Below are 14,370 nucleotides of genomic sequence, written 5' to 3'. Positions count from 1 at the left end.
ATGCCTCTCGTGGGATCAAGTCCGGTTAGCCTAGGTTTAGAGGGACCAGTCACACTTCTGGAATTAGCTGCCAACGTTTACAAATTGGTATTTCACGTGGAAACCTGATTTGCAGCTTGTTTAAGTGCTTTGGGCACTCGGGCAGCTGGGGCCCGACCTCCGCAGGGTGTCCAGGTCAAACAGGTGCCAAGGCTTGTGGACACCTGCCTGGGCCTGGAGGGAGTCAGGACCCGCACAGCCCCTCCACCCCAGACATGGTTCTGCATTCTGTCCCCGGGGTTTGTGGAAAGGTACTCTGGGGGCACAGCCCCTCCGCCCCAGACATAGTTCTGCATTCTGTCCCTGGGGTTTGTGGAAAGGTACTCTGGGGGCACAGCCCCTCCACCCCAGACATGGTTCTGCATTCTGTCCCCGGGGTTTGTGGAAAGGTACTCTGGGGGCAGGCTGGGGCGTCGGGTCCAGGCAGTGGGCCCGGCATGCCACGGACATGATTCACAAGCCCTTTCGGAACAAGTGAATGAGCAAATGAATGCATGGTGCCAGGAAGGGGGCGCTCATCCGGGCTGAGCACCTCAAGCCTGTTGTCCGCTCCCAGCTTTGTCACGAAGGGTCCCCGCGTTCCCGGTTTGGGGCTCAGGTCTTGTCCTGTGAAGTGGGGCCTGCAGACTCTTAACCTCTCATGGGCGGGCCCTGTTCAAGAGCACGGTCTTCTGTGGGAACTTAGCATGCATGCAGGGGGCGTCCTCCGGCTGACGCGGGCGCGGAGGTCTGAGCCAAGGCGCAGTGTGGTCTTTCCCAAGCACACCCCCGACTGCTCCCTGGCTCACCACAGAGGCGGCTCCCCTGTGATTCTGGAAGAGGCTTCCGTCACCGCTGCTGGGGTAGACGTCCACGGGGACAGGCAGTGAGGCTTGACCCCTGCCTCACACCACACACACAGTCCACGGAGCAGTGCTGCCCAGTGTCATAGCCTGGAGCTGAGCCTGCTGCCGAGCACCTGAGATGTGACCGGTGTGACCGAGGGGCTGAGCTTTTCATTTCGTTCTCATCAGCTGTAACTACAAAGAGCCCGTGTGGCTGGTGACTGCTGTGCCCACGGAGCAGTTCTAGAAACACCGGGGGGGCCTCACGGCCCCGGGCGCGCAGGGCTGTAAACGGGCCTTGGAGTGAGGTCCCGGTTAAGGCTGGCAGAGCAGACCCAGGCTGTGCCCTGATGCCAGCCCTTCCCCGACTCTGCCCATCCAGGTCAGATCCAGGTCGCTTTGTGTGCAGAGCTGAGGAGCCCGTCCGGTCGGCCCGGCCTGGGTGCGAAGGAAGATTCCAGCAGCGCAGTGACCAAGGCCTGGCCGTGGAGCTAGCGGGCCCCGTGCTGCCCATGGAGCTGCCGGCCGAGGGGACCCCTCCCCAGCCCCACCTGCCGGGCTCGGAGAGGCCAGAGGCCTAGGCCGCGGGGGAGGTGTCGGCCCGCAGATGCCCCCGGGCCGTGGGGTCTCCTGAGTGGCCTGCCGCGGGGTGTGCCGGAGCGGGAGCATGCCAGCCAAGGGGCGCTACTTCCTCAACGAGGGCGAGGAGGGCCCGGACCAGGATGCCCTGTACGAGAAGTACCGCCTCACCAGCCAGCACGGGCCGCTGCTGCTCCTGCTCCTGCTGGTGGCCATCTCGGCCTGCATCGCCCTGGTCGCCTTGGCCTTCAGCCGCGGGGTAAGTGAGGGCGCGGCCGGGCTCTCGGTGGGTCTCGGCCGACGGCTGGGGCGGCCCGGGCGAGTCCTGGGCCGCGTTCCGCGCTGCAGGTGCTGGGCCGCGGCAGCAGGCCTTCGACTTACAGAACTGAAATCGGGGTGGCGGTCGTCTCACAGTGATTTGCCCAGATAGGCTACCCTCACTTTTCTCCACAGTGAACTTTATTCCTTTTTTTTTTTTTATCCTCACCCGAGGTCTTTTTTTTTTGCGTTTATCTTCAGATAGAATAGAAGGGAGAGAGTGGGGACGAGAGAGAGAAACATCCATGTGAGAGAGACACATCGAGTGGCTGCCACCCACACGATGCCAACTGGGGCCAGGGACAAACTGCAAACGAGGTACATGCCCTTAGCGGGAACCGAACCCGGGACTCTCTGGTCGGCGGGCTGATGCTCTAAGCGCTGAGCCAAACTGGCCAGAATTTTATTCTATTGAGGACCATAGTCCTCAATAGAATTGCCACTGCCACTTTTGGCTCCGTGGCAGATAGCACGAATCCATCCCAGTATCACGGAGCCGGCCTGCGGTCTCAGAATCCCATGAACACAGCTGTCCGGTCGACTCCAGTGACCTGGGCCCTGCCCTGCACAGCTACGACCGACGTGCAGCTGCTGAGCCCTTGAAACGTGGCCAATGTGGCTGAGAAAGTGATTTTTAACTTATTTTTAACGTAAACGTAATTTTGAACAGCCACATTTGGAGGGGCTCCTGCAGGGGACAGCAGAGTCTTAGGAAGTCACGGGGTGCTGGCAGGGTGATGTGGGTGAGGTGCCTGGCACCTAGTGGGTGCTCTGTTGGTGCTGCGTGAACTGCAGGACATTTGTGTCAGCATCCAGCCAGTAGCGATTGAGCACCTGCTGTATGCAGACAGCCAGCTCAGCTTCTGCTCATGGAGCGTAGGGCCACCCGGGCCGCCAGGGGCTGTCTTTCCTGCAAGTCCCCGGTATCAGGGTGCTTTGCTGCAGCTCTTCCCCTGTCTGGGATGCCTGCTCATCACTTCCTCATACATCTCTGTCCGCTCCGGAAGAGTCGGGGCAGGAGCTGCTCCTCTGGGGGGGCTCTGTGGCTTTGCTCCTGTTCTCCTGTCCCTGTCCCCTGCAGGTATCCACAGAGCACCCTGGGAGCCCAGGGAGGCCTGATGGGGAGGGTGGGGACTGAGTGGGGCAGGGCTGGGCTGGGCAGGATGCGGGGCCTCGCAGGGCCTAGGGAAAGGCGTTGTGCAGGCAGACCCAGCAGAGAGCAGCACAGACCTCGCCTGAAGGTAAAACACAACCTGGTGTTTCGAGGGAGAATAGACACCATCCCATGGAGGAAGCCTCGGGTGATGCTGCTCAGGGCAGGCTGGACAGGCTGCCTGGAGGAGGTGGCACCCTACTGGGCAAAGCCATGGCATTTCTTTGTATGTTTTCCATGCCCAGGATCCCTCTCAACAGCAGGCTGTCCTGGGGACGGCGTTCTTGACGCTTGCTGTGTTTGTGGTTCTCTACGTGCTGGTCTACGTCGAGTGCCTTGTCCGGCGGTGGCTCCGGGCCTCGGCCCTGCTCATCTGGGTCTGCCTGGTGACGCTGGGCTACGTGCTGGTGTTCGACTCATGGATGAAGGAGGCCTGTGCGTGGGAGCAGGTAACAGGCAGGGGACCCTGGCACCCCGGGGGCTGGATGCCACTAGTTGGCCGCACCTTCTCCGGGCATCGGGTCCCTCTGGAGGCTGGGCCAGCGTTTGGTGTGTTGGCCCCAGGCCCTTTCCGCCCCTGTGGCTGTGGTTCTGTGACTTAGGACGGGTCCTGGGCTGACCTTGTCCTGTTAGTCCTCTGCCCCAGTGGGGTGGGTCAGAGGTGGGAGGAGAGTCGGCTTTTCTGGGTGGACCCTCAGTGGGTTGGAAATCACACATCTCCAGCTCAGACAGGCAGAAAGGCACGGACTGGCTCGCGTGCCCAGAAGGCCTGAGAGGTCTGTCCTGGGGCCCCAGGAGGGCGGTCACATCTCGGCTCCTCTCGCCTCTGCCCTCCTCTGTTCATTCCCAGGCAGGATGTGCCCAGGTTGGGGCAGAGATGGCCTCAGTGTTGTCCACCAGCCTTCCCACCCCAGCTCAGAGAGAGCCCTTTCTCAACTAGCTTGAGTCATATTGGCCTGGCTTGGGTCACGGGCCCAGCCTTGGATGGTCACTGTTGCCAAGAGGTGGCAATTTCTGACCGGTGGGCCTGGATCCTGTGACACTCCTGGGCTGGGGGGTGGGGGCTTGTGGCAGCCATGCCGATTGGAAGCTCTGGGAGCAGAGGTCACTGTTCCCATAGGGGCAGGTGGGGGCAGTGGCGAGCTCTGAGACAGACAGGGTGGGTGGGGCTTGCTGTGCAGGTGAGCAGGCCCTGCCCAGCCTTCTGGTCATTACCTTTTCTCAGAGGGAGAGCCATGGGCAGTGGGCAGCAAGCAGGAGCTCCCCGGGTCATGCCCAAGGTTCCTGGGGAGGCTTGACCTTGGCCCAGATCATAAATCAGTTTGTAGGAAATGATGGATAAAGCTGACTGGTCTACCCAGAAGCAGATTTGCACTTTCTCTCTCTCTACTGGGTGTCCATCACCAGGTCTCACCACGCAGGGAGGGAGGGGCCTCCCTGAGGGCACCAGTGCCCTGGACTGGCCGCCGCGGGGCTCATGATTCAGGTTCCTGGGGCTGCCGCCAGGGGACTGTGCCCGGCACCAGCTCAGTCTGTGGCTGTGTCCTGGGTTGGGTGTGGTGTGGCCGGGTCCCGCATGCACCTCATGATAGCCTGTTCCCAGGTGCCTTTATTTATTTATTTTTTTAATTTTTAAAAAAAATTTAAATTTTTTTATTTTTATTAATTTGTTTTTGTTACAGATGTTTCTCCTTTTTCCCCCATTGACACCCCCCCCGCCCCATCCCCAGCTTTGTTGTCTATGTCCATTGGTTATGCGTACATGCATATGAGTTCTGTAGTTTATCTCTTCCCCCTCAACACCCCCTCTTCTGGGGTTTGTCAGTCTGTACCCTACTTCTCTGTCTCTAGGTCAGTTTTGTTCATCAGTTTGTTTAGTTCATTATATTCCACAAATAAGTGAGATCAGATGATACTTGTCTTTCTCTGTTTGGCTTGTTTCACTTAGGAGGATACTTTCCAGGTCCCTCCATGTCGTCTCAAAGGATAAGAGATGTTTCTTTCTCACAGCTGCATAGTACTCCATTGTATATATGTACCACAGCTTTTTTATCCATTCATCTACTGATGGACACTTGGGCTGTTTCCAGATCTTACAATTGTAAACAGTGCTGCTATGAACATGGGGGTACATATGTTCTTTCTGATGGGGTTCCAGGCCCAGGTGCCTTTCTTCCTGTTCATCGTCTTCGTGGTGTACACACTGCTGCCCTTCAGCATGCAGGGGGCTGTCGTGGCGGGGGCCGTCTCCAGCACCTCTCACCTCCTGGTGCTCGGCGCGCTCATGGGGGTCTTCTCATCACCCAGCGGCTGGGTGGGGCTGCAGGTGAGCTGCTCAAGGGGTCTGGGTGGGGGCTGTGGTTTGGGTGGAGGGCAGCCAGGCCTGCGGGATGAGTTGGTTCCGAAGCCTTTGGCCTTTACTGGCCTGTGGTACCCAGAAGCTCAGCTCCTCACTCAAGCCCTGGCTCTTGGGCCCCCTTCCTGGGTGCAGGGCACTGCCCTGGGTGAGCCCTGCTCCTGAGATTTCGCCCACAGGGCTGGGGCCATCCCTGGCCATCCTGTCTTTTGTCTTGTGTTGAGTGAGCAAAATTTGTTCATACTTAGTGGTGACTCACACATCTGTTTTCCTCCTGACTGGGTCTGGTGTCTGCTCTGGGAGGCGGAGGCCAGAGCTCTGGGCAGCCGGGGGTGCTGGGCCTTCTGTGCTTCCCTGGTGTCTGGGGTCCAGCCCTTCCGGACCAGGGAATGATTGGCAGATGCCGAGACAGGCCTGAGCCCTGGTCCTGTAGTCACAGCGACTCCCTCGGAGACAGCCCCTGTCTGGGCCTCAGTTTCCCTGCCTGCTCCAGGAAGGGTGCAGCCTGAGGGGGTTAGAGGTCAGGGAATGGACTCATCATGGGGGACAGTGCCCCCAGGGCACAGACCAGGCCAGACCCTGAGCCCAGTCTCCCACTGCAGCTGCTGGCCAATGCCATCATCTTCCTCTGCGGGAACCTCACCGGCGCCTTCCACAAGCACCAGATGCAGGACGCCTCCCGCGACCTCTTCACCTACACGGTGAAGTGCATCCAGACCCGCAGGAAGCTGCGCATCGAGAAGCGACAGCAGGTGGGCCCGCCCCCTAGAGCCGTCCGGCCCCGCCCCCTAGAGCCGTCCGGCCCCGCCCCCAGAGCCGTCCGGCCCCGCCCCACTGCTCGAGCGTCACCCAGCCCCACGCCCTGCAGGTGGGCCCGCCCCCTAGAGCCGTCTGGCCCCGCCCCCCAGAGCCGTCGGCCCCGCCCCACTGCTCCAGGGTCTCGCAGCCCCACGCCCTGCAGGTGGGCCCGCCCCCTAGAGCCCTTCCGGCCCACCCCGTCGCGCCCAGCCCCACGCCCCGCATCCTTTCTCCACCGACATCGCGTGCTCCTAGAGCGGGTGTGGGGGTGCGTGGCTGGACACCCATGCAGGCCTCACCACACCCAGGGGCAGCTGGGGACGCGGAGGGTGTGTGCCCGCTGGGTGGTGGAAGGATGTAGGCCAGCAGATGTGGAGGGCGATGGGCAGAGCAGACAGGAGAGACATGCAGGTTAAGCCTGGGGCCTGATGCCACCCTGCCTGACCCCTGCCGTTCCCCCGCCCCACCCTGGTGCCCAGGAAAACCTGCTGCTGTCGGTGCTCCCAGCCCACATCTCCATGGGCATGAAGCTGACCATCATCGAGCGGCTCAAGGGCTGTGGGGACCGCCGCTACGTGCCCGACAACAACTTCCACAGCCTCTACGTCAAGCGGCACCAGAATGTCAGGTGGGCAGGCGGCCAGGCTGGTGTGCATGCACGGCCCAGAACCAGCCCGGGGAGCTGGGAGGGGGTGCAGACTGGGCGCGGGCTCCCCCGGCCGTCCTAACCCCCGAGCCTCAGCTTGCTCACCTGTAGAACGGGAGTCCTAGGAGGGTCAGAGGTGAAACTGCAGATACAGGGAAGGAGAAGTCGGTTCCAGGTGCCGGAGCACCGCGGGGAGAGCAGCAGTCAGTCACCTGCAGCGGCCGGGCCCCTGCACACCCGGGTTTGCGCCCACGGGAAGCCTCTGGAGCTTCTCCCCTGTCCCTGTGGAGGCTGCCGAATAGCGGGGCGACGGGCTTCGGCTGGTCCCGTGTCCCTGTAGCCCTGTCTTCACGGGGCTGGCTGTGACCTTCACCTCACCCCACCCCACCCAGCATTCTTTACGCTGACATCGTGGGCTTCACGCGGCTGGCCAGCGACTGCTCCCCCAAAGAGCTGGTGGTGATGCTGAACGAGCTGTTCGGAAAGTTTGACCAGATCGCCAAGGTGAGCCCGCCGGCCCGTGGTGCCCCCTCTGCTGGTGGGAGTCGGGAGCCCTCCCGCCGCCACAGCCGTCCTGTGCCCAGTGCTGTGCTGCGGGGGGCACGGAGGCCTGGCTGGGTTTAGACTCAGGCAGCAGATGCTTCTGGGCACCTTGTGGCAGAAGTGGAGGGTGAGTGGGGGCCAGCACCGCTAGAATGCTGCCCCCCAGAACGTGAGGCCAGTGGAAAGACGGGCAGTACACAGCAGGGGCTCGGGAGCTGAGACGGGGCCTCCGGAAGGCTGCCTGGAGGCGGCGGCTCCATCCTCACTGCGCAGCGCTAGCAGCCTTTGCCTCGCCTGGGAGCCTGGGGGACTGTGGAATGCCAAGCCTACCCAGATCTGCCTTCTGACAGTATTCCAGGTGTATCATGTGTACAGTGAAGTTTGAGAACCCTAAATAGAAACCCTAAAAAGAAACCCGAAGTGTTCTGGGCAGAGGACACAGCATGTGCGAAACCCTGGCGTAGGAAGTTCCGAGTGCCCTTGGGATGAACGTGGCTCCGTGCGAAAGGGGCAGAGTGTGAAGGGGACAAGGTCACAGGGTTTGACATGCAAGGACTTGAGGGCTGGGGTAAGGGGTGGGATGGACCCAGGGCCCTGGACTTGACTCCGGTGCCAGCAGGGGAGGTCAGTGGGCAGAGAGAGTCCCCAGGACACAGCTGGTGGAGGAGAGGTCTGGAGACCAGACAGGGCCGAGCTGGGATCTCCGTTCTGTCTGTGTGAGCAGCACCCAACCCAGAGGTACATGTGGTTAGGGGGAGGGGGCCTCAGTTATTCATTAACCTACGTATGGTCCCAAGCCCTACTGAGTGGCAGCCCTGAGCTTGTACGGGGCCTCGGGCCTGTGAAGTTCCCAGCTGTTGGGCCCTGTGGGTCAGAGGGGGCTGTGGGACCGGGGAACACCTAGCCCAGGCTCAGATGGTCCAGGCAGGCTTCTTGGGGGCGGGGTAGAGGCCCACATGTAGAATTTAAGGCAGGGGCTCTGTCCTGGCTGCATGTTTGAGTCCTGTGAAAAGCTTAGAGCGATACCCGTGTCCACAGCCTTGAGAATGTTCATGCCCCCCAGGTGACCTCATGTGCACACAAGACATTTTCGTGGTCACAGCTGTTCAGTCTGAGGAGGTTACCGGGAGTGCCTCTATCTCAGGCGATGAGCCTCTCGTCACAGGGGTGACTCAATTATAGTTGAATGCCACTGGCCAGTAGTGCTCTGGAGAACCCCCCAGGTGTTGTGGACTGAAGGGCCTGTTGAGCAGGGGCCTTCAGCAGCTTCAGCTTCTTCCTTCACGTTCTCTTGAACCAGCAGGTGGCAGTTCCCAGAGGTTGGGCCATATGTGGGGCAGGGGCCAGGGTCTCAGGCCATAGCTGGCCCTTTCCCGGCCACACATCCCAAGGACCTGCCCTTGCCCTCCTAGACACAGCACCCCGTCTGTGGCAGGCCCAGGAGGCAGCCCCGTTTTACAGGTGGGGACAGGCGCCAGCCTCCCAGCTGAGAGACGGGCAGAGTCCTACCAGCGGTCAGCTTCCAGAGCTGTGACTCTTGACAGAGAGGGCCTGCTGTCTGAGGCGTCACTGCGCCTGGGCTCAGGAACCCAGGGCCCCCAACGCACCCGCACGACTTCCTGGCTTGTGGCAGGCAGTGGGCCTGTGGGCCGGGTGCAGAGGCAGCCTGGGGAGTAGAAATCCCGACGGCAGGCCTGTGCCTGGCCCAGGGGAGGTGAGGGTGGCCAGAGCCCTGATCCGTGCCTGCGTGTTCAGGCTCCCTGCGGCTTTCTGGGAGAGCCAGCCCTCACGTGCCAGCAGGAGCCGCTGGTGCACATGCAGATGGGGTCGTTGGAGGAGGGTTTAGAAAGGGGCTGCTCAGAAAGGCAGGACGGGTGCAGCCTGGACGGAGGGATGGTGCCCTGCCTGGTCATTGACGCTGCGCTGTTGCCCCAGGCCTGACGGGCATGGGAGGGAGTGGGCACTAGGCCGGAGAGGATACCTCCGTGCCAGGAGGGCAGCCCGCCCTGCGGACTGTGCAGGAGAGAGCTGGGCTGTCAGTGCACCAGCCCGGCCTCCCTGCCCACCAGAAGCCAGGGGCAGGGCTGCTTGCTGAGGCCTCCGTGGGGGGTGGGGCCTGCAAGTAGCTCCTCCTTCATGTTCCTGAAAACCCCACCTTGGCTGGGGGCTTACAGAGGGTCCAGTGGCCTCGGAAGCCCCTCAGATGGAACCTGACAGCTGGCGTGGGCCTCCCCTCCCCCATGGGCATCTTCCTGTGTGACTCCAGCCTCTCGCACCCCATCTTTCCTCCCTGCTCTTCTCCACACCCCCAAATCCTGCAGCCCTAGCAGCATGCCATGTCTTGACTTTCCTGCACACCTGCTGACCCGTTAGCTTGTGGCACCTGCCACCTCTTCGTCTCCCCTGCTCGATCCCCTTCAGCCACACTGCAGGCTGCCTCTGCCCTCCGGCCTCAGGGCCTTTGTACGTGCACTTCCTCCTCCTGCTGGGCATGCTCTGCCTCCGGACCCTGCACGGCTTATCCTCAGTGTTTCAGGTCTTTGCTGGAACGTTGCCTTCTCTGAGAGAGGCTCTCTGGCCTCCTGGGAACTTCCTCTCCCCTCCCACGCCTCGTCTTCCTCCTCCGCGCTTACACTGTTGGACGTGGATTTTATCAGCGTCGTGTCCATCCTGCCACCAGTGTGTGAGCTCGTGCTGGGGGTGGTTTGTCTTTGTTCACTGCTGTCCAGGCGCCTGGGCAGGGCACTCGGTAGGTGCTCATGGATGAACGAAATGAAGGGAGCGCCCCCTCCAGGGCGACCAGGGCGTCACCCTCAGTGGAGAGGACCGTGCTCCCGATCCTTTCTCCAGGCCCAGAAGCAGCCACTGGTGGCTGGTACCCCAGGAGCAAGCCCCTGGCCTGGAAGGAGCCTGGTTTCCCCTGGAGGGTGCGGGGGAGGTGGCTGGCCGGTGACCCCAGGCCCCCACCCACCAGCCGCTTTGCCCTGCAGGCCAACGAATGCATGCGCATCAAGATCCTGGGTGACTGCTACTACTGCGTGTCGGGCCTGCCCGTGTCCCTGCCCACCCACGCCCGCAACTGTGTGAAGATGGGGCTGGACATGTGTGAGGCCATCAAGTAGGTGCCGGGGCAGGCTGGGGCACTGGGGCCATCCCGGGACGGCGCCCTCCTGCCTCGAAGGGCTGGTGGGGATGTGCGGGTGGCTAGCCTGGGTCACTTAGTTGTCTGTTTTGCGTCCCTCCCACTGGGGCTCCGAGCGTCAAGCCCAGGGTGTGAGGACGGGGCACGGGCAGCTCCGGCAGGCTGAGGCCATGCTCCCTGTGCTGGGCCTGCCCTGTTCCTGCCTCTCCCCCCACCCCTGCTCTGCCCCGCCCAGTGCCGTCCCCACACTGGGGCTCCAGTGGTCTAGGGCCTAGGGCCCCAAGGCAGTCCTGGTTGGGTGAGGTGACCCTCCTGCCGCCCCAGGCAGGTGCGGGAGGCCACGGGCGTGGACATCAGCATGCGTGTGGGCATACACTCGGGGAACGTGCTGTGTGGTGTCATCGGGCTGCGCAAGTGGCAGTACGACGTGTGGTCCCACGATGTGTCCCTCGCCAACAGGATGGAGGCCGCTGGAGTCCCTGGGTGAGGCTCAGCCGGAAGCTGGGGGTCGGGCCAGGGGCCACTCTGGGCTGGGGTATCAGGCGGGGTCAGAGGTGGGACCAGTGACCTTGCCGTGGGTGGAGCAGCTGCATGTCAGGCTGCTGGGCTCTGGCTGCTGTGCACCCCCAGGTGGTGCCAGCCCTCTCTGGGCCCTGCTGCTCCACCTGACGTGGGTCTCCCCCAGCCGGGTGCACATCACAGAGGCGACGCTGAACCACCTGGACAAGACGTATGAGGTGGAGGACGGGCACGGGCAGCTGCGGGACCCCTACCTGAAGGAGATGAACATCCGCACCTACCTGGTCATCGATCCCCGGGTACGAGGGCTCAGAGGCAGCGGCTGGGGGGGCCCACACCCAGGGGAAGGCCCCTTGGAGGGAGAGCGGAGGAGAGGCCTGCCTGGGGCGGGGGTGAGTTTCCCGTCGCCGATGTAGCCTAGGCCCCAAGCAGCACCCCCCTGGGCCTGTGGCCTTCCCCGTGGCGTGGGCACAATGGCAGCGGCCACCTCCGAGGAGAAACCGCTAACCCAGTGAAGCATCCACCGCAGCCAACCCGGGCGCGTCACAAATACCCTGGAAATAAGTCACGATGAGTTGGTTTTCCATGCAGTGGTCACTAATCTTCCGGATTTTCAACACGTTTTTAAAACATGCTTTCGGTGAGACTCCGGGAAGCGGGGAATGGCCAGGGGGCCGTGGAGCCACAGGGCTGGGCCCCCGTGTGTCCTGCTCTGCCCGTGGTGTGGGCTGGTGGCCATGCCTCACTTTCCTCAGGACCCGTGGTGGGGGGCCCTGGGGCTGCTCCCAGCCTGCCCCACGCCCGGGCCATTCTTCCGCCCCGGGAAGCTAGCTGGTCCCGTAGCTGCTGGTGAGTCATCCTTGGGGTTCACTCAAGAATGTCAGCCACGCAGGCTCTGAGCTCCCTCTCGCTCTGGCCTTGGCTGTCCTCAGGGCTGGCCCGCCTGCCAGTCTCCCGGGAGCCGGGGGGCCCCACCCCCACCCCCGGGCCTCCGCCTGCTGATGTGTGGGAACCACACAGTGTCCGGAAAGCGTGTGGCTAATGGAGATTTAACCGGGCTCCATGGTCATCTCCGGCCCCTGCCTCCCTCCCGCCTTTGTGTCGTCTCGTCCACCCTCCTAGTTGAACGTGCAGGAGGCACGGCGGGCGTGTAGTGGGGTTCTCCGTGCGTCCTGTCTGTGGCCAGCACGTCCCCTTAAAGAGGGGTGTGCTTTCTGGAGCTCCTGCCGTTTGACAGTGGAGGGGGAGACAGGCGCGACCCCCACCCAGGGCAGGTGTCCACACAGGGCACAGTGCATTCTGGGGCCCTGGACTCAGACGGCTGGATTTCACGCCATTCCCTCGGGCAGAGACGCGCTCGGTGTAGAGATGCTTCTGTCCCAGGAGGAGGCTGGAACTTTCCAGGGAAGTCACTGCTGTGGCTTCTCGAGTGTGTGTGGTTTAGGTGTTTGTGGGGGGAGGGGGGCTCAAGACCTCCAGACGGCCCAAACTTGGTTCTGGTGGCCGTGGGGGTCTTTCTCCCCCCCCCCCTTCGGGGCTCGGCCTCCCCAGTGGGGAAGGTCCGAGGGGGTGTTCTCACGGGGGTGAGCCACTGGTGAAGAAGGCAGGGCCGGGCCCTCACTCAGGGCCTGGCTAAGACCACATCCTGGCATGGCCACAGCAGGCGCGTGGCAAGCGATGGACCTCTGCTGTGGTTTGGGGGCCACACAAGTGGAGATCCCTAGAATGGTGCCCCAGGGGGGTGAGGGATCGGCCCCTTGGTGGGACATTTCTCTGCCTCTCTGGGTTGCAGCCAGCACCCTCTTCCCTGGGCTGGGACCCGCAGGAAGGACATGTGCCAGCCACATGCGGCAGGCAGGGCTGGATGCCTGTGGCTTCCCTGGGACAGTCTCCCCAGGTGCCTTGATGGGAAGGGGGGCATTGGGCTTTCAGGCCCCAAGGACAGTATCTGGCTCCAAGGAGGGCAAGTTGGGCCTTAGGGCTTAGGTCCTGAACGCGTTCTCTGCCTGGGGAGACAGAAGGGTGTGAGGGGGTGTGCACAGTTGTGACTTGGCTACTCCTGGGATGGGGAGGCCCAGACCCAAGTTGGGGCCACCCCTCCAGCCGGCCAAGGAGTGCAGGGGGCTTCAGCCCGTCCCCGAGGACTGCGGACCCCGCAGTCATTCGCCGTCCTCCCTTCCGGCCGGGCGGGCCGTGCCCTGGGCAGTGCGCCTGTGGGACAGGCCGTGCCTGTGTGTCCCCGCAGAGCCAGCAGCCGCCCCCACCCAGCCAGCACCTCGCCAAGCCCAAGGGGGACGCAGCCCTGAAGATGCGAGCGTCCGTGCGCATGACCCGCTACCTGGAGTCCTGGGGGGCTGCGCGGCCCTTTGCCCACCTCAACCACCGAGAGAGCATCAGCAGCAGCGAGACCCTTGTCCCCAATGGCCAGAGGCCCAAGGTAGGCCCCGTCCCCCCGAGGAGCTGGGGCCCGGGAGAGCCTGTGCTAAAGGGTCCTTCCAGCCAACCCTCACTTTCCCCACTTGTGAAATGCGTCCCGTTCTGCCCTGCCTCCCTCCTAGGGACGTGAAGGTGTATGGAGAAGGGGCCAGGGTGGCTGGGATGTCTCCGTCTTCCTCGTTCCCCAGAATTTAGCTTTGGTTTAGATGTCTGCAGCCGAGATAGTCCCTGCATCCTGTCTGTGTGTATCAGAGATAATAGGCCCAGGCCCAGGATGGACTTTCGCCCCCATGTTCTGGGGACTAACCGTCTCTTCTCCCTTCCAGGCCATTCCCCTGCGGCGCCACCGGACCCCTGACAGGTAGGTGTATTGTTCCTTCCCCTGGCAAAAGGTGGCCTGACTTTCTGAACAAATCCTGTCCCAGTCACCTCCTCCAGGCAGGCTGCCCTGCCTAGCCTCTGCCAAGGAGGGCGCTGTGTGAGGCCTGGCCCCGACCATGGAGTTGCCGTAGCTAGAAACCAGAACTGGCCGTGATGAGCGGCTGCGGGCCACCGGGTCGCGGCTCAGCAGGGGGCTGTGAGGGAGCTCTTGGCCCGAGAAGAGGCTTTGGGGGGGTTCTGCTGTCTGTTTCCTGCTGGGCTGCTGCCCACGGCCATGCCAGGCCTTCACTTGTTCTCCCTGGGCCTCAGTGGGCCCTGCCTGGCCCTTTGCCGTCCTGCACAAGGACTCGGGTCCCTGGGGTGATGCCTGTGTGGGTGTCAATTCCAGAAGTGCGTCCCCCAAGGGGCGATCGGAGGACGACTCGTATGACGACGAGATGATGTCGGCCATCGAGGGGCTCAGCTCCACGAGGTGAGGGTCTGGCCTCGCTTGCCCCCTTCCCGGGGCCCTTCCCTGCCCCCTTCCCTGCCCCCTTCCCTGCCCCCTTCCCTGCCTCCTTCCCGGGGGGCCCTGTGGCCAGGCCCCCCAGTGACCCAGCTCTGTCCAGTCATGTCCTGGGGAACTCCTCCTCCTCC

General features: G+C 62.8%; 1 protein-coding gene across 6 annotated transcripts in view; it reads left to right on the top strand.

Annotated features, from left to right (window-relative positions):
* The window catches only part of ADCY7 (adenylate cyclase 7), a 41,893-nt gene that overhangs the window by 14,591 nt on the left and 12,932 nt on the right, over nt 1-14,370 (top strand). For all 6 annotated transcript variants that reach the window (XM_036275974.1, XM_036275979.1, XM_036275975.1 and 3 more), the window contains 12 exons: nt 1,246-1,701; nt 3,159-3,362; nt 5,072-5,239; nt 5,872-6,021; nt 6,547-6,695; nt 7,106-7,217; nt 10,247-10,374; nt 10,723-10,881; nt 11,084-11,216; nt 13,163-13,354; nt 13,680-13,714; nt 14,123-14,206. In XM_036275974.1, the coding sequence (XP_036131867.1) occupies nt 1,531-1,701; nt 3,159-3,362; nt 5,072-5,239; nt 5,872-6,021; nt 6,547-6,695; nt 7,106-7,217; nt 10,247-10,374; nt 10,723-10,881; nt 11,084-11,216; nt 13,163-13,354; nt 13,680-13,714; nt 14,123-14,206 (1,685 nt within the window). In that variant the 5' untranslated portion in view covers nt 1,246-1,530. The remainder of the gene's footprint in view (nt 1-1,245; nt 1,702-3,158; nt 3,363-5,071; nt 5,240-5,871; nt 6,022-6,546; nt 6,696-7,105; nt 7,218-10,246; nt 10,375-10,722; nt 10,882-11,083; nt 11,217-13,162; nt 13,355-13,679; nt 13,715-14,122; nt 14,207-14,370) is intronic.

The sequence above is a fragment of the Molossus molossus genome, unplaced genomic scaffold (genome assembly GCF_014108415.1).
Source record: "Molossus molossus isolate mMolMol1 unplaced genomic scaffold, mMolMol1.p scaffold_m16_p_21, whole genome shotgun sequence".
In the NCBI taxonomy this organism is placed as follows: domain Eukaryota; kingdom Metazoa; phylum Chordata; class Mammalia; order Chiroptera; family Molossidae; genus Molossus; species Molossus molossus.
The sequence above is the reverse complement of the archived record's forward strand: the minus strand, read 5'-3'. Positions and strand labels throughout refer to the sequence as shown.